The 19,682-nt window shown below is 39.8% G+C and overlaps 1 protein-coding gene across 1 annotated transcript in view; it reads left to right on the top strand.

The window, feature by feature from the left end:
- The first annotated feature begins 1,531 nt into the window (after positions 1–1,531).
- The window catches only part of LOC140738459 (gonadotropin-releasing hormone receptor-like), a 45,904-nt gene continuing 27,753 nt past the window's right edge, over positions 1,532–19,682 (top strand). The window contains exon 1 of the mRNA XM_073065756.1: positions 1,532–2,062. Within this exon, the coding sequence (XP_072921857.1) occupies positions 1,532–2,062 (531 nt within the window). The remainder of the gene's footprint in view (positions 2,063–19,682) is intronic.

The following is a 19,682-nucleotide window of genomic DNA, read 5'->3' as shown; positions in this document are numbered from 1 at the left end:
GTGGATAGTTTGTGGGGTGGTGTACTCCTTCTGTATGCTTCCAGCCTATGGCCTTGTGCTTTTCAATGTGCTTATGAATGATACTTCTCCACATTGAAGGGTGAAGAGGTACCTAAGAAGAAATTTCTTCTTTATTAGGTTTTGATGTCTTCTTTAAATCTTTCCCACTATTCTTTCAATGGTGCAGCTTGGAATAGAGCATCTGTATCAGGGGGAGAGGGTGTGCCTGAATGATGAAACCTGCCCAATGGAGCAACTTGAATAAAATAAGAGATTAGAAAGGAAAATTACCAAAAGTGCTGGTGTTTACATCAAGTGCATTAGATTATGTGGTATAAAACTTCAGCTTTATTTATCCTAAGTTAGTCCCGTGAATCACACCTTTGGAAGAAAATATTACCCTCGAGGGAGTCCATGGGAGAATTGCCAGGAAGACATCTGAACAAGAATGAGGATGAGAGCTTGCATTAAAGAAGGATGAATTTTCTAAAATTTTGGAAATTAATAGATGATTTGATAGAAATTATCAAGAGGAGCTAATGGGGTTGATAGAGCAAAATGATTGTCATTACTGAGGTCTAAAATCATGCAGGTTTAGTCTGAAAAACTACAGCTAAGCCTTTTAGTCATGAAGTTTAGAACACCTGAATGCTCAGTGGATGTTAGAATTTTGGAACTCTTCAACAAGTGGTCATTGATGATAAATTTTAAATCTGAGATTGATAGAATTGTGTTAAGTGATGATGTTAAAGCTCATTTTATCATGGAACAGGTTGATGTGCTGAATGCCCACTGCTGTTCCAGTGTCCCAAAGGTATAGTCTTTGCTATAAGAGTCTAAGATATTCTATCCTTTCTCACATGATTTTCTGAGTAATTACTGGTTGTTGCATAAACAACCAATGACCTTGCAAATAATTCATCAGTTGTGAGATATATTCAAAACTTAATTTAATCAATAGTGAAGAGAGTTATTTTCTCTGTAAAAGCACATCATAAAAAAGTTAGAATTGATCTGAAATCACTGTCACATCCTGAAAATTCTGGAGCCTAATGAATGGAGAACTGATCACTTTGTGAATTTATGTTTCATAGCCAGAGTCTTTTAAACATAAAGTATGCAATATTCTGTCTATTTTTCACTGCACTACATCAGCTCAGGTCTCCAGCTTTTGTAATTTGGAAAGGCACAGTTTATGATTTAAATGATAGGAAATTAGATTAAAAGAAGTATGACATTTTTCAAAAAGGCTATTGCTAAGTACGGTAAATTTAAGATAATGGGATGAAATGAAAACAGTCCTTTCAAGGACCAAATTTAAAGTGCTAGCAAATAAAACCGTGTGTATTGCAGAGGGATTACAGGTACTTTTCATTACCAGGGTTTCATAAATCTGGGTGAGGGATCCTATTTCACATCTCCTCATGTACACCTGTGTTTGCATTTGACCTTGCCAGATAGCTGCAGAAACACTAAGGCACAGTTTTCCATACTGCTGAATGCACTGTCAGGTTAACAAGCATCCAACAGCATGGCTTTAAGATTGCAACTGAATGATACATTGGACTACATTGATTTGAGAAAGAAATCCTTCAACCTCAACGAGAGTCTGTTTGCCTCTGCATCCAATTGTTCCATGTCTCTGCCAACTCTCAACACCTTCGGTATCATCAGAGTGGTCATCACCTTCATCCTTTTCATCTTTTCTGTTGGTATGAATATAACATTTCTGGTGAAACAGAACAAAAAGAAAGCATCACGACTCAAAACACTGCTCAACAGCCTGACAGCAGCCAACCTAGTGGAGACTGTGATTATCATGCCAATGGATGGCACCTGGATAATCACGGTGCAGTGGCACGGTGGAGAGTTCCTCTGCAAAGTCCAAAACTTCCTCAAGCTCTTCTCCATGTATTGTCCTGCTTTTATGGTGGTAGTGATCAGCTTGGATCGCTACTTGGTGATTACAAAACCCTTGAAAAGCATAACTTCTGGAGTCCACACTGGAAGATACATGATTGCTGCAGTTTGGCTCTTTAGTCTGATCTTGGCTTTGCCTCAGGTAATCACTCTATGTTAATGTGTATGACTTTCAATATCATTATTGTTTGGGGTGATAATGATTTCAAACTCAGCTGATAGAGAAAAAGATTTTTTATATCGAAGCATTCATTTATATTTGGTATCAAGAGGCAATCAACATCGGTGTTTCATTTACTGAAGGAGGATGTGGGCTAGACTAGCATTATCACCTAATCATTTTACCCTCTAGAAGATGCTGATGAGCCATATTCTTGATCCAGTGCAGCTCTTCTAGAAGAAGATACTCCTGTTTAGCTATAGGTGAGGACTTTTAAGAAGTAGATTCAATATCAATTAAGGACTGGTGTATTTTCAGCTCTGGCTGTTGTATGACCTAGGGAGGAACCTTCTAATGGTGACATATCCATGTGCCTATTGCACTTCATTTTTTTTGGGTGTGTGGGACTGGGAGATGCTGTCTGAGTAGCTTGGGGGGGGGCAGCTATAGCAGCAATGGTCTATTAGTGGCTGAATGAATGTTTAGGGTGCGGATAGGGGGCTAATTATTCAACTGCATGGAAAACTGTATTCATGCTAGATTGTAAGGGCTCAAATTTGTCTGCTTGCTGAAGGAACAGTTAAGAACTGTCAGATAGTAGATAGATAGATAGATAGATAGATAGATACTTTACTCATCCCCATGGGGAAATTCAACTTTTTTTTCCAATGTCCCATACACTTGTTGTAGCAAAACTAATTACATACAATACTTAACTCAGTAAAAAATATGATATGCATCTAAATCACTATCTCAAAAAGCATTAATAATAGCTTTTAAAAAGTTCTTAAGTCCTGGCGGTTGAATTGTAAAGCCTAATGGCATTGGGGAGTATTGACCTCTTCATCCTGTCTGAGGAGCATTGCATCGATAGTAACCTGTCGCTGAAACTGCTTCTCTGTCCAAATGCTTGGTCTGTACTTAGTGTCAAGGCACATGATGGAATATTACATAAGTTTGACATGAGGCTAAAAGGCCACACTTCCCAACGTGGAATGTGTGTTCCCTTCCACAGCCGATAGCCAGAATGGTGGAACATCTTTTAACGTTCTTCATTTTCCAAAGCAACACACAAAATGTGGGTTCAACTCAGCAAGTCAGGCAACATCTATGGAAATAAATAAACAGTCGACATTTTGGGCCAAGACCCTTTTTCAGGACTGGAAAGGAAGGGAGAAGACACCCAGTGAATGCCAGTGAGGTGGCCACTCCTGAGGTGCAGGTAGCTGCATGATCACCAGGAAAAGCAAGGGGATGAGCCAAAGAGTTCCCCTATAGGATTCCTCTGTGCCTATTCCCTTCACTACAGGTAAATATCTTTGGATACCATTGCCAGGATGACCTTCAGGGGGAACCAGCAGCTATTAGGTCTGTGACACTGTGATCAGCTTAAGGTTCAATGGAAAAGAGTGCAGTTAGATGGAACAATGATGTTAGGAAACTTGCCAAGCAAGGGTCCTCACCTACCACCCCACCAGCCTCCGGGTCCAACATATAATTCTCCGTAACTTCCGCCACCTCCAATGGGATCCCACTACCAAGCATATCTTTCCCTCCCCCCTCTTTCTGCTTTCTGCAGGGATTGCTCCTTATGCGACTCCCTTGTCCATTCGTCCCCCCCCCACCCCATCCCTTCCCACCGATCTCCCTCCTGGCACTTATCCTTGTAAGCGGAACAAGTGCTACACCTGCCCTTACACTTCCTCCCTCACCACCATTCAGGGCCCCAGACAGTCCTTCCAGGTGAGGCAACACTTCACCTGTGAGTTGACTGGTGTGGTATACTGCGTCCGGTGCTCCCAGTGCGGCCTTTTATATATTGGGGAGACCTGATGCAGACCGAGAGACCATTTCGCTGAACACCTACGCTCTGTCCACCAGAGAAATCAGGATCTCCCAGTGGCCACACATTTTAATTCCACATCCCATTCCAATTCTGATATGTCTATCCATGGCCTCCTCTACTATCAAAATGAAGCCACACTCAGGTTGGAGGAACAACATCTTATATACCGGCTGGGTAGCCTCCAACCTGATGGCATGAACATTGACTTCTCTAACTTCTGTTAATGCCCCTCCTCCCCTTCTTACCCCATCCCTGATATATTTAGTTTTTTCCCCCCTCCTTTTTTTTCTCTCTTTCTGCCCATCATTCTGCCTGTTCTCCATCTCCCTCTGGTGCTCCCCTCCCTCTTTCTTTCTCCCTAGGCCTCCCTTCCCATGATCCTTTCCCTTCTCCAGCTCTGTATCCCTTTTGCCAATCACCTTTCCGGCTCTCAGTTTCACCCCTCCCCCTCCTACTTTTAAATCTCTTACTATCTTTCCTTTCAGTTAGTCCTGACGAAGGGTCTCGGCCCGAAACGTCAACAGTGCTTCTCCCTATAGATGCTGCCTGGCCTGCTGCATTCCACCAGCATTTTGTGTGTGTTGCTTGAAGGGCCTTGAAGCTTGTGAGGACAGTGGGCTGCTCCAGGGAGCTGTTGAAGATGTCTGTTAAAACCTCTGTTAACTGGCTGCACAGTCTCTCAGGACCTGACCCAGTATGTTATCAGGTCTTGCAACTTTAAATGGGCTGACACTGACTCGGGTCTGCCTCACATCAGTGCAGCCAGTCAGAGTGCCTGCTTCTCAGGGGGAGGTGGAAGACGTCCTCGCTAGCGCATCATTCCATGCATAAAAGATATTCAGCCTATTGGGAAGAGAGATATTCAGCCTATTGGGAAAAACACCAGGTGACAGGTGAAATTGGAAAGGGGAGGGATGAAGTAAAGAGCTGAGAAGTTGATTGGTGAAAGGAATACAGGTCTGGAGAAGGGAGAGTCCAATAGGAGAGAACAGAAGGCCACAGAAGAAAGAAAAAGGGGGAAGAGCACCAGAGGGAGGTGATGGGCAGACAAGGAGACAAGATGAGAGAGGGAAAACAGGATGGGGAATGGCGAAGGAGTTGGGGGGGTATTACCCAAAGTTCGAGAAATCAATGTTCATGCCATCAGGTTGGAGACCTTCCAGATGGAATATAGGGTGTTATTCCTCCAACCTGAGTGTGGCCTCATTACAACAGTAGAGGAGGCCATGGAATGACGTATTGGAATGGGAATGGAAATGGAATTAGAATGGGTGGCCACTGAGAGATCCTGCCTTTTCTGGCAGATGGAGCACAAGTGCTCCGTGAAGCAGTCTTCCAATCTAGGTCGGGTCTCACTGATATAGAGGAGGCCACACTGAGAGCACCAGACACAGTATATGAACCCAACAGACTCACAGGTGAAGTGTTGTCTCACCTGGAAGGACTGTTTGGAGTACTAAATGGTAGTGAGGGAGGAGGTGTAGGGGAAGGTGCAGCACATGTTCTGCTTGCAAGGTTAAGTGCCAGGAGGGAGATCAGTGAATGGACCAGGGAGTCACTTAGGGATCAATCCCTGCTGAAAGCAAAAAGTGGGGGTGTGGGAGAGAAAAATGTGCTTGGTGCTGGGATCCCATTGGAGATGACAGAAGTTCCGAAGAATTATATACTGGATGTGGAGGCTGGTGAGGTGGTAGGTGACAGGGCTATCTAACATTGGGTGTTGTGTAATAACCCCGATTTTATTAGTCAGCTTAATGTAAAGGAACCCTTGAGAGGCAGTGATCATAATATGATTGAATTCATACTGCAATTAGAGAGAGAGAAGCATACGATACTAGAAAGTTTGTGAACCCTGTAAAATTTTCCCTATTACTTCATAAATATGACCTAAAATGTGATCAGATCTTCATGCATCCTAAAACTAGATAAAGAGAGCCCAATTAAATAAATAACACAAAAACATTCTGCTTGTTCATTTATTTATTGAGAAAAATTATCCAGTATTCCTGGTTTTTATTGGAAAAAGTATGTGAACCTCTGGGGTAATGCCTTCTACAAAAGCTATTTGGAGTCAGGTGTTCCGGTCATTGAGATGAGATTGGGGGTGAGGGCTGTAGAGGTGCCCTGCCCTATAAAAAAGACACACAAGAAAGATCTATTTATGTGCACCATACTTTGATCAAAACAACTTTCAGAGGCCCTTAGAAGAAGAATTGCAGAAATGCATCAAGCTGGTAAAGGCAACAACAGCATTTCTCAAGACCAGCCAATTTATCAGTCTGCAGTAGGAGAAATTATCTGCAAATGGAGGAAACAGTACTGTTGCTACTCCCCCAAGGAGTGGGGATCCTGCAAAAATCATACTAAGCACAATGTCCAATGCTGAAGGAGGTGACAAAAAACAAAGGTAATAGCAAAAGACCTCCAGAAAGCTCTAAACTTGCTAATTAAGGGTTATGGGGAAAAGACAGGTAGGTGGAAATGAGTCTACAGCCAGATCAGTCATGATCTTATTGAATGGTGGAGCAGGCTCAAATAGCCATATAGCTTACTCCTTCTGTTTCTTATGTTCTTATGTTAAAAAGGAGAATATTCGTGTTTTGGAATGGCCAAGTTGCAGTCCTTTTTTTCAGATTTTTAACAACAATTTTATTCATAGACAGCAAATGACACCACAGGAGAGTTTTCATTGAATTGTTCCTCTTTCCAATATTTTTATTAATTTACATATAAGAGTACGGAGTACAAGAAAAAATATATATATCAATACATAGTACTAAATCACATATAAAGACTCCTTACCCTATATTCACACAGATTAATTAATTCACAACATTGAAACATAGTAATTTTATTATATAAAAAAATCTAACCAAGACCAAAGCTGATTAGTAAAGAAAAAAAGGGAAACTATTATTAGTTATCATCCGTGCTTTAACAGCAAATCAAAGGTTTTGAAAATAATTCAAAAAAGGTCCCCACAATGTTCAAAAGTCTTGGCTTGTTTCAGAGATTGAACATCAAATCTTCTCTAAATTTAAACATGACATGACATCACATAACTATTGAGCATAAATAGGAGGGGCCGCATCTTTCCATTTAAGCAAGAGCGCCCTTCTGGCCATAAGAGAAATAAAAGACAAAATATGCAAGTCAGATGACTCCAAAATAATATTCTTTCCTCCAACAATACCAAATAAAGTGATCAAAGGATTAGACTTAAAGTTTACTTTGAAGAGTATCGAGAAAGTTTGAAATACTTCTTTCCAATATTTTCCAAGACTCGGACATGTCCAAAACATATGAATGAGTGAAGCTTCTCCATTATTACATTTATCACAATACAGAGATATATCTAAATAAAAATGGGACAACTTTTCCTTGGTCATATGGACCCTATGGACCACTTTAAATTGTAGGAGAGAGTGGCGGGCACATAACGATGAAGTGTTAACCAATTTAAAAATTTGATTCCAAGTTTCCTCAGAAATTGAGGTCTGTAAATCTTGTTCCCAAAGATCTTTAATTTTATCTAAAGGAACACTTCTCATTCCCAGCAGCATATTATAAATATTAGATATAGATCCATTACAAAAAAGGTTTCAAATTAAAAATTACATCTAGTAGATTCTTATCAGGACTTTTAGGAAATGTACTTATTTGAGACCGTAAAAAATCTCTTATTTGTATGTATCGAAAAAAATGAATTTTGGGTAAACTATATTTAGTTGACAATTGTTCAAACAAAAGAGAATTCCTCTACAAACAAGTTCTCAAAGCATTTAATACCTAATCTATCCCATTCTTTAAAAGCCACATCAATCATAGAGGGTTTAAAAAAATAATTAGAAAAAATAGGACTCGAAAGAGAAAATCTCAATAAGCCAAAGTATTTTTCGGAATTGTATCCAAATTCTCATAGCGTGTTTAACTACCAGATTATCATTTTACTTACTCAGAGACAAAGGAAGTGAGGATCCAAGAAGAGAAATAATAGAAAATTTATTAACAGAGTTAGCTTCTAAAAAAAACCCACATCTGGCAATCCTCTTGATTAATGTAATATAACCAAAATATAAGATTTCTTATTTTAATTGCCCAATAATAAAATCTAAAATTTAGTAAGGCTAATCCTCCATTCTTTTTAACTTTCTAAAGATGAATTTTATTTAATTTAGAATGCTTATCCTTCCATATATAGAAAGATAAAATAGAGTCAAGAGAATCAAAAAGAGATTTAGGAATAAAAATAGGCAATGCCTGAAAAAGATATATAAATTTAGGTAATATATTCATTTTGATAGAGTTAATTCAGCCAATCAGCAATAGTAAAAGAGACAACCAATTTGATAGTATCCTTTTTACATGATTCAATAGGGTAAGAAAATTTTCTTTAAATAGACACTTATAGTTTTTAGAGATTGTTACACCTAAGTAGGTAAATTGGTTTCTTACAATTTTAAAAGAAAGGTTAGAATTTGTTGGTATCAAATTATTCAAAGGGAAAAGTTCACTTTTATGTAGGTTTAATTTATAACCTGAGAACTGGCTAAAACAAGAGAGTAAAGAAAGTGCTTGGGGTAATAAAGTCTCAACATTAGAAATAAATAACAGCAGATCATCAGCATACAGCGAGACTTTGTGAATAGTGTCTATCCTTAAAATACCGGTGATATCATTAGATTTTCGAAAGGCAATGGCTAAAGGTTCTAAGGCCAGATTGAAAAGCAAAGGGATCAATGGACAGCCTTGTCTAGTGCCATGTTGAAGCTTAAATGGTTTGGAATTATGAGAATTAGTGAAAATCCTAGCGGAAGGAGCGAAAACGGGTCCAAAATTGAATTTTTCTAAAGTTTTAAATAAACAATTCCATTCAACTCTGTTGAAAGCTTTCTCAGCATCTAGGGATACCACACATTCTGATATCATGTTAGAAGGAGAATAAGTAATATTTAATAACCGACAAATATTAAAGTGAGAATATCGATTTTTGATTAATCCAGTTTGGTTATTGGAAATGACAGATGGTAAAATATTTTCAATCCTGTAGGCCAAAACTTTAGATAGGATCTTAGTATCAACATTAAGTAAAGGAATTGGTTTATAAGACAAGCATTCAGTTGGATCCTTATTCTTTTTAAGGATAAGCGAAATGGAAACCTCATAAAAAGATTGAGGGAGTCTGCCCAACTTGAATGAATCCAGAAAAACTGAATATAAATGAGGTATAAACAGTGAGAGATAGATCTTGTAAAACTCTCCAGAAAATCATCTGGACCCAGAGCTTTTCTCAAATGTGATGAGCGCACAGCCTCAACAATTTCCTCAAAAGAAATCGGTTGATCCAACAACTTCCTGCTTTCGGCAGAAATTGTAGGAATGTTTAGTTGGTCAAAAAAATTGTTCATTACAGTGTTATCCTTAGAAGATTCAGAACTATAGAGTTTAGAATAAAATTCTCTAAAAGTATCATTTATTTCTAAATAATCAGTTGTCCTATCACCATTAGCTTTGTATATTTCTTTAATTTGCTGTTTAGCTATAAAGATTTTAATTTGATCAGCCAATAATTTACCTGTTTTATCTCCAGGAATATAAAATTGACATTTATCTTTTAGGAGTTAGGTTTCAATTGGATAGGTTAAAAGGAGATCATATTTAGTTTTAGTTTCAACACCTCTTTTATATAAGGCAGGTTCTGGAGACAAGGCATACTCTTGGTCTAACTGTTCCAGCTGATTAGCTAAATCACTTCTCTCTTTATTAGCTTTTTTCTTAATACTTGTAGCATAAGAAATAATTTGTCCTCTAATATATGCCTTAAAGGCATCCCACCTGATAAGTCTAGAAGTCTCCTCTAATGTATTCTCTTCAAAAAAAAGTAATTTGTCTCTCTATAAACTTTAAAAAAATCTTTATCAGATAACAAAGTTAGATTATATCACCAAAACCTATTCGTTTATAGAAGACCAGGGAGATTTAAAGATAGGAGTAAAGGAGCATGATCTGAGACAACAATCTCTTTATATTCATAGGATCAAACTGATGGAATTATTTGGCTATCAATAAAAAAAAATCAATCCATAATATGTATGATGGACATGAGAGAAAAACGAATATTCCTTGTCTACTCGATGAAACAAAATGCCATGCATCAACAATACCACATTTCATTAAAAAAGATTTAATGAACACAGCTGATTTATTTGGTATCATTAGTTTAGAAGATGAATGATCTAAAGCTAGATCTAAGCAACAATTAAAGTCTTCACCCATCACCAATAAGTACAAACTTAGATCTGGCGAAAATGAAAAAAAAATGCTCAAAGAAACCTGGGTCATCTATATTCGGAGCATACACATTGGCAAATACCATTAGTTTGTTACTTAGTTTCTCTAATACTATAACAAAACGCCCATTAGTATCAGAATTTACTTTATGTTGAACAAAGGGAACTTTATTATCTATAAGGATCGAAACTCCTCTGGCTTTGGCCTGAAACAAGGAATGGAAATGAGACTCTCTCCATCGATTAAAAAGGTGTGAATTGTCACACTTACGTACATAGGTTTCTTGAAGAAAAACAATTGGTACCTTAAGTTTTTTAATATAGGCAAAAATCTTATTTCTTTTCATGGGGTGATTTAGCCCTTTCATGTTAAAACTAAGTAAATTAATACTTTGACCCATTTTAAAACTATTTATAAGAAAGGTTAAAGTAGCAATTAGAGAAATGTATATTAAACCGAAATAATAAACCTTGAGATATATTAGCTAAGCAACAGAATTGACTAGATTCCCAAATCAACTTCAAGAAAAAAGAACTCCCCACCCCACCCCCCGAAGAGAGAAAATTGGTCAAAGAACAACCACTATCTACCCCCACTGAAAACATCCCCTCAGCAAGCCTTTTGGAACCGCTCCAAAGAATTCAAGGTTATTTACTGTTGCAACCAAGACTAAATAATATACAGTTAAAAACAGTAAGTGTTAACAAAATAGAGAGCGTATAGAGGAGATTTACTAGAATGTTACCTGGGTTTCAGCACCTAAGTTACAGAGAAAGGTTGAACAAGTTAGGTCTTTATTCTTTGGAGCATAGAAGGTTGAGTGGGGACTTGATAGAGGTATTTAAAATTATGAGGGGATAGATAGAGTTGACGTGGATAGGCTTTTTCCATTGAGAGTAAGGGAGATTCAAACAAGAGAACATGAGTTGAGAGTTAAGGGGTAAAAGTTTAGGGGTAACATGAGGGGGAACTTCTTTACTCAGAGAGTGGTAGTTGTGTGGAACGAACTTCCAGTAGAAGTAGTAGAGGCAGGTTTGATTTTGTCATTTAAAAAAAATTGGATAGGTATATGGACAGGAAAGGAATGGAGGGTTAATGGCTGAGTGCAGGTAGGTGGGACTAGGTGAGAGTAAGCGTTTGGCACAGACTAGAAGGGCCAAGATGACCTGTTTCCATGCTATAATTGTTATCTGGTTATATGGTTAAAACAAGCTTTGACAGGTTTATCAAACAGAAAGAGCAATTATTCATAATGAAAAATATTAAACAATCATTTTTTAAAATATATAGTATTTCAATATATATTCAATATATTCGATATATGTATACAGTCATTTTTTGAGTCTAAAAATTCTTGCAGCTGCTCCTTCATACAAAACCATTTAAGTGATCCATCTTCCATTGTGATTCTCAGTCGAGCCAGAAAATGAAGAGAAGGCTTAAAATTTTGGCTGTATAACTCCGCCATAACTTATTTAAACTTAACACGTTCTGCCATAATTTCTGATGAAAAATCTTCAATAATACGAATCTTCTGACCTTGGTAGTTAATCATACCTTTTCCACAGGCATCACGAATTGGATGGTCCTTTATTTGAAATTCAAGGAAACATATAATGACTGATCTTGGTTTTGATTTTGAAGTCCATCCATAGATAGGCGATCGTTGAGCACAATCAATCAAAGGCAGAGACTTTATAACATCAGGAAATATTTCCATCAAAAGGTTTGCAAAGAATTCTTTAGGATTATCTCCTTCCATTTGCTCTTTAAGTCCCAAGATTCATAAGTTGTTTATCCTACTTCTGTTTTCCAAATCAATAATCTTCTGTCTCAGTATTTCATTGGACTTAGATTGTTCTTCAAACAGCTTTTGCAGATCATCCATTCTCTCATCCAGTATAGTAATAACTTCTTCATGTTCCTTTATCTTCTTAACATGCTCAGTTAGAGTTGCTTGAATGTCTTCTAATTTCGTACCTATTTGTTTAACTTCAGTACTGATTTGTTGCGAATCAGCCAACGCTTCTTTTCTGAACTGTTGAAACTTTTCAGTAAGCTTTTGAATTGAGCGCATAATAGCTTCCAAAGCTGCTTTGGTAGTCATAGTAATATAATAATATATAATAATACTTTATAGTAATATTAAAAAATAAATTTTTTTTGATTCGGAACAAGAAGGCAGCGGGAGAGCACCTAAGGATTTCCAACAGGAAGACATTTTGAGTTCTCGGGGGAAGAGAGAGGCCAGACTGCGCAGGCACGTGACATCAGCCAGTTGAGCATGAACAGTTTAAAAAGAAGGCAGCCATATCCAACGGGCAGCAGAGTGAAAGGGCTTTGGCTCCACGGGCTTCGGCAGTAACGGGATGAGGTGAAGCAGTTGTTGATTGCAAACGGAGGTAGTATGTGTGTGAGGCCGGTTTTCTGTGGTCGGTGTCAGATGTGGGAGGTCCTGGAGTCAACCAGCATCCCGGACTACAACATATGCACCCAGTGCATCGAGATGTAACTCCTAAGGGACTGTGTTAGGGAACTGGAGCTGCAGCTCGATGACCTTTGTCTGGTCAGGGAGAGTGAGGAGGTGATAGAGAGGAGTTACAGACAGGTGGTCACTCTGGGGCCACGGGGGACAGAGAAATGGGTCACAGTCAGGAGAGGGAAGGGGAAGAGTCAGGTACTAGAGAGTACCCCTGTGGCTGTGCCCCTTGACAATAAGTGCTCCTGTTTGAGTACTGTTGGAGGGGACAGCCTACCTGGAGGAAGCGACAGTGGCCGTGCCTCTGGCACAGAGTCTGGCCTTGTGGCTCAGAAGGGTAGGGAAAGGAAGAGGAAGGCAGTAGTGATAGGGGACTCTATAGATAGGGGTTCAGACAGGCGATTCTGTGAACGCAGGAAAGAAACTCGGATGGTAGTTTGCCTCCCAGGTGCTAGGGTCCGGGATGTTTCTGATCGCGTCCAAGATATCCTGCGGTGGGAGGGAGAACAGCCAGAGGTCGTGGTACATATTGGTACCAATGATATAGGTAGGAAAAGGGAAGAGGTCCTGAAAGAAGACCACAGGGAGTTAGGAAGGAAGTTGAAAAGCAGGACCTTAAAGGTAGTAATCTCAGGATTACTGCCTGTGCCACGCGACAGTGAGAATAGGAATAGAATGAGGTGGAGGATAAATGTGTGGCTGAGGGATTGGAGCAGGGGGCAGGGTTTCAGATTTCTGGATCACTGGGACCTCTTTTGGGGCAGGTGTGACCTGTACAAAAAGGACTGGCAGAGGGGGAAACTGGAGGACTGGGAAGCTTTTAAAGAGCAACAGAAGATAACAAAAAAGGCAATACACCAAGAAAAAATGAGGTACAAAGGTAAACTAGCCAAGAATATAAAGGAGGATAGTAAAAGCTTCTTTGGGTATGTGAATAGCAAAAAAATAGTTAAGACCAAAATTGGGCCATTGAAGACAGAAACGGGTGAATTTATTATGGGGAACAAGGAAATGGCAGATGAGTTGAACAGGTACTTTGGATCTGTCTTCACTAGGGAAGACACATACAATCTCCCAGATGTAATTGTGGCCAAAGGAACTAGGGTAAAGGATGAACTGAAGGAAATTTATATTAGGCAAGAAACGGTGTTGGATAGACTGTTGAGTCTGAAGGCTGATAAGTCCCCGGGACCTGATGGTCTGCATCTCAGGGTACTTAAAGAGGTGGCTCTAGAAATTGTGGATGCATTGGTAATCATTTTCCAATGTTTTATAGATTCAAGAACAGTTCCTGCTGATTGGAGGGTGGCTAATATTGTCCCACTTTTCAAGAAAGGAGGGAGAGAAAACAGATGCTGGAGTCAATCACAAAAGAGGAAATTACGACACATTTGGATAGTAGTAGGAGGATCAGTCCGAGTCAGCATGGATTTATGAAGGGAAAATCATGCTTGACTAATCTTCTGGAGTTTTTTGAGGATGTAACTATGAAAATGGACAAGGGAGAGCCAGTGGATGTAGTGTACCTGGACTTTCAGAAAGTTTTTGATAAAGTCCCACATAGGAGATTAGTGGGCAAAATTAGGGCACATGGTATTGGGGGCAGAGTACTGACATGGATTGAAAATTGGTTGGCAGACAGGAAACAAAGAGTAGGGATTAACGGGTCCTTTTCAGAATGGCAGGCAGTGACTAGTGGAGAACCCCAAGGCGTTCTATGCATATGTGAAGAATAGGAGGATGATGAGAACGAAGGTGCGACCACTAAAGGATAAAGAGGGCAACATGTGCCTGAAGACGGAGGAGGTTGGGGAAGTCTTAAATGAATACTTTGCTTCAGTATTCACAAGTGAAAAGGATCTTGATCAGGATGAGGTCGAAATAGAGTGGGCCTGTGTGCTGGACAACATGGAGATTAAGGAAGAAGAAGTGCTGGATCTTCTTAAAAACATTAAGACTGATAAATCCGCAGGACCAGATATGATACACCCTAGGTTGTTGTGGGAATTGAGAGAAGAGATCGCAGGAGCATTAGCTATGATCTTTGAATCCTCTTTGGCTGCAGGGGAAGCGCCGGAGGACTGGAGAATGGCAAATGTAGTTCCCTTGTTTAAAACAGGTAATAGAGAGAAACCTGGGAACTATAGACCGGTGAGTCTTACATCGGTGGTATGCAAACTACTGGAAAGGATTCTTAAGGATAAGATCTACGAGCATTTGGAGAAGTACAGTCTACTCATGGATAGTCAATATGGCTTTGTGAAGGGAAGATTGTGCCACACAAGCCTGATTGAGTTTTTTGAAGAGGTAACAAAAGAAATCGATGAGGGTAGAGCCGTGGATGTGGTCTACATGGACTTTAGCAAAGCATTTGACAAGGTCCCTCATGAGAGACTCATCCAGAAAGTCATGAGGTATGGGATAAGTGGAACCTTGGCTGTTTGGATAAAAAATTGGCTTAAAGGAAGAAAGCAGAGGGTAGTTGTAGAAGGAAAGTAATCTGCCTGGAGGTCGGTGACTAGTGGAGTGCTGCTGGGATCTGTCCTGGGACCCCTGCTATTTCTGAGTTTTATAAATAACCTGGATGTAGAGGCAGAAGGATGGGTGAGTAAGTTTGCGGATGACACGAAGATTGGAGGAGTTGTGGATGGAGCTTCAGGTTGTCGAAGGTTACAAGAGGATATAGACAGGCTGCAGAGTTGGGCAGAAAAATGGTAGATGGAGTTCAATCTGGACAAGTGTGAGGTGATGCATTTTGGAAGGACAAACCTGTGATCATAGCTGATCATGCACAATCAGTACCCCGTTCCTGCCCTCTCCCCATATCCCTTGACCCCGCTATCTATAAGAGCTCTATCTAACTCTCTCGAATGCATCCAGAGACTTGGCCTCCACTGCCTTCTGGGGCAGAGCATTCCACATATCCACCACTCTCTGGGTGAAAAAGTTTTTCTGCATCTCTCTTCTAAATGGCCTACTCCTTATTCTTAAATTGTGGCCTCTAGTTCTGGACTCACCCAAATCCACAAGTTGAAGTCTTGACCTTAATTCTATTGAAATGTTGTGGAAGGACCTGAAGGAAGCAGTTCATGCAATGAAGTCCACCAACATCCAAGAGCTGAAGCAGTTTTATGAGGAGGAATGGCCTAAAATTCCTCCAAGCTGATGCGCAAAACTCATCAACAGTTGCTGGAAATTATTGACTGAGGTTATTGCTGTACAAGAGGGTCACACCAGTTACTAAGAGCAAAGATCCACATACCTTTTCCAACATATACATGTAACATTGTATCATTTTTCTCAATAAATGAATGAACAAGTATAATGATTTTTATGTTATTTATTTCATAGGGTTCTCTTTATCTAGTTTTAAGACATATGTGAAGATCTGATCACATTTTAGGTCATGTTTGTGCAGAAGTAGAAAAAAGTCTACTGGGTTCACAAACTTTCTAGCACCACTTTAAGTTACATGTATCAGTATCGCAATGGAATAAAGGGAATTACATAGGCATGAGAGGGGAGCTTGCCCAGGTGGATTGGAGGGAGTATTGGCAGGGATGACGGCAGGACAGAGGTGGCTGAAGTTTCTGGGATTAGTTCACAAGACGCTGGATAGATATGTCCCACAGAAGAAGTTCTCAAATAGCAGGTCAAGGCAACTGTGGCTGATAAGGGTAGTTAAGGACTGCATCAAAGCCAAGGAAAAGGCACGTTAGGTAGCAAAAGTGAGAAGGAAGTTGGATAATTGTGGAGCTTTTAAAATTAAAAAAAGGCAACTGAAAAAAATGTAAGAAGGGAAAAAATAAAATATGAGGGCAAACTAGCCAATAATATAAAACAGAACACTAAAACCTATTTATGTTATATAAAGAATAAAAGGGAGATGAGAGTTGATAAGGAGAGATGCTGGAGAATGATGCTGGGAGGTAGTAATGGGGGACAAAGAAATGGCAGATGAACAATAAGTACTTTGCATCAGTCTTCACTAGCTATATGCCAGAGGTCCATGAGTGTCAGGAAGCAGGATTGAGTGTCATTGCTATTACAAAGGAAATAGCGGCAGGCAAACTGAAAGGTCTTCAGGAGGATAAGTCACTAAGACCAGATGGACTAAATCCCAGAGTCCTGAAAGAGGTTGCTGAATAGATAACGGATGCATTGGTCATGATCTTTCAAGAATCACTTGGTTATAGCATCAGCATGGTTTCTGTAATGGGAAACCTTGCCTGACATAGCTGAGGAATTCTTCGAAGAAGTAACAAGCAAGGTGGAGATGAAGAGGCAGTGGATGTCATTTACTTAGATTTTCAGAAGGCATTTGATAAGGTGCCTCGCATGAGGGTGCTTAACAAGATAAAACCCTCTGGTGTTACAGGAAATATATTAGCATGGCTAGAGGAATGGCTGACAAGCAAAAATCATTGAGTAAGAATAAAGAGAACCTTTTCTGGTTGGCTGCCAGTGACTAGTGGTGTTCCTCAGGGTTCAGTTATGGAACCACTACCTTTTACATTGTCAATGATTTAAATAGTGAAATTGATGGCTTTGTGGCAAATTTTGCGGATGATAGGAAGGTAGGTTGAGGGGTAGGCAGTGCTGAGGTAGTCCAATGCAATTGCAGCAGGACTTAGACAAATTGGAAGACTGGCCAAAAAAGTGGCAAATGGAATACAGTGTTTGGAAATGTATGATAATGAATTTTGGTAAAAGGAATAATAGTGCAAGCTATTATCTAAATGGGGAGAAAGTTCAAACATCAGAGGTGCAAAGGGTCTTAGTAGTCCTCGTGTAGAACTCCCAGAATGTTAATTCACAGATTGAGTCTGTGGTAAAGAAGGCGAAGGCAAATGCAATATTGGCATTTATTTCAAGAGGAATAGAACATAAAAACAAGGGGAAAATGCTGAAGCTTTAAAAGACACTTGTCAGGCCACACTTGGTGTATTGTCAACAGTTTTGGGCTCCATATCTCAGAAAGGATGTGTTATCATTGGAGAGAGTCCAGAGGAGGTTCACAAGGCTGATTCCAGGAATGAATGGGGTTAACATGTGAGGAGAATTTGGCAGCTTTGGGACTGTACTCACTGGAATTTGGAAGAATGGATGGGGATATCATTGAAACCTATCAAATGCAAGGTTGTTGCTGCTACACCACTCAAATACCTGGTATATCTCACTCCAGTACAGCCTCTCACATCCATCTGAGATTATGCCAACAATGGTTGTATCATCAGTAAATTTATAGATGGTGTTTGAGCTATACCTATTTCCATGGTCATGGCTATTGAGAGAGTAGAGCAGTGGTGTAAGTACACACCCCTGAGGTGTGCCAGTGTTGACTGTCAGCGGGGATCTTCTCTGTGAATAATTTCATTTTGCCTTCCTGCTGCTGTGGGAAAGCGCAGCTCTTGCTGCCCCGAGAGCTGTTTTATACCCCAATCTAAAGGCAGCATTCTGATCTCCCAGTACTGCTTGGACCTCTGCTGTCAGCCATGGCTTCTGCTTTGCTCTCTCATAGATGTGTTTTATAATGCTGATGTCCTCAATACACTTCTCTATATAGCTAGTCACAGATCTTGCATGAGCCACCTTCCTGAACATGTTCCAGTTGATGTTTTCAAAACAGTTCTGCAATGCTGAGGTTGCTACTTCTGATCAGGTCTTTATCTTCCTTGCATCACACTCAAAATTCAGTAGGTCAAGAGCATCCATGGAAATGAATAATAGTCAACATTACAAAAACAGAGGGCTATATGGTAGGGAAATTCTAGGCTGTTTCTAGAGTAGGTTACATGGTTGGTACAACATTGTGGGCTGAATGGGCTGTAATGTGCTGTAGTTTTTCTACATTTCTATATTTTGGGCAAAGACTCTTCTTCAGGACAGGGCCTTATCTCCCTTCCAACTGGTTTAATCTGTTTGATCAGTGGTCTGCATGCATGAATTAGCATAAAAAATAAATGGATGGAGTACCAAAGTGGGGGCATGGAGCAGTTTAGTACACAGCAGGGATTATTTGTATAAATCGGGTTTAATGTGTTTTCACTTCTGGTAGTAAAATCAACATGCTGATAGAACTTAGGCAGAATTGTTTTTTTTCCAACCCTAACCCAATAAAGAAACCATTGGGGGTTCTTTACAATGAATCAATGAGAGAAGCAGTTTCAGCGTCAGGTTACTATCGACGCAATGCTCCTCAGACAGGATGAAGAGGTCAATACTCCCCAATGCCATTAGGCTTTACAATTCTACCGCCAGGACTTAAGAACTTTTTAAAAGCTATTATTAATGCTTTTTGAGATAGTGATTTAGATGCATATCATATTTTTTACTGAGTTAAGTATTGTATGTAATTAGTTTTGCTACAACAAGTGTATGGGACATTGGAAAAAAAGTTGAATTTCCCCATGGGGATGAATAAAGTATCTATCTATCTATCTATCTATTTAAATCTTACATCCATCCCACAACATGAGGGAGTAAAAATCTTTGTGTTATAACTCAGTCACAATGTACAGACATGTGAATTTATAAGTCTATGGCTTGTAGAAAGAAGCTGTTCGGTAGCCTGTTGGTCCTGGCTTTAATGCTGTGGTAGCATTTACCAGACAGAAGCAGTTGAAGCAGTTTATAGTTCGGGTGACTGGTGTCTCGATGATCTTCCAGACCTTCTTTCTGCACCTGCTGCAATAAATGTCCTCAATGGAGGGAAGTTCACAACCGCAGATGTGCCAGGCTGTCCATACCACTCCCTGCAGTGCCCAGCAATCAAGGTTGGTGTAGTTCTCATACCAGATGGTGATACAGCCTGTCAGGATGCTCTCAATGGTGCTCCTGAAGAAGATCTTGAGGATTTGGGGACTCATGACAAACCTCTTCAGTCACCCGAGGTAGAAGAGATGCTGTTTGCTTTTTCTTGCCATACAGCCAGTGTGTACAGTGCAGATGAGACCTTCAGTGATGTGTATACCGAGGAACTTGAA

The sequence above is a fragment of the Hemitrygon akajei genome, chromosome 2, assembly GCF_048418815.1.
Source record: "Hemitrygon akajei chromosome 2, sHemAka1.3, whole genome shotgun sequence".
In the NCBI taxonomy this organism is placed as follows: domain Eukaryota; kingdom Metazoa; phylum Chordata; class Chondrichthyes; order Myliobatiformes; family Dasyatidae; genus Hemitrygon; species Hemitrygon akajei.
Note: the sequence above shows the minus strand (reverse complement) of the source record. Positions and strands in the feature narration are given on the sequence as shown.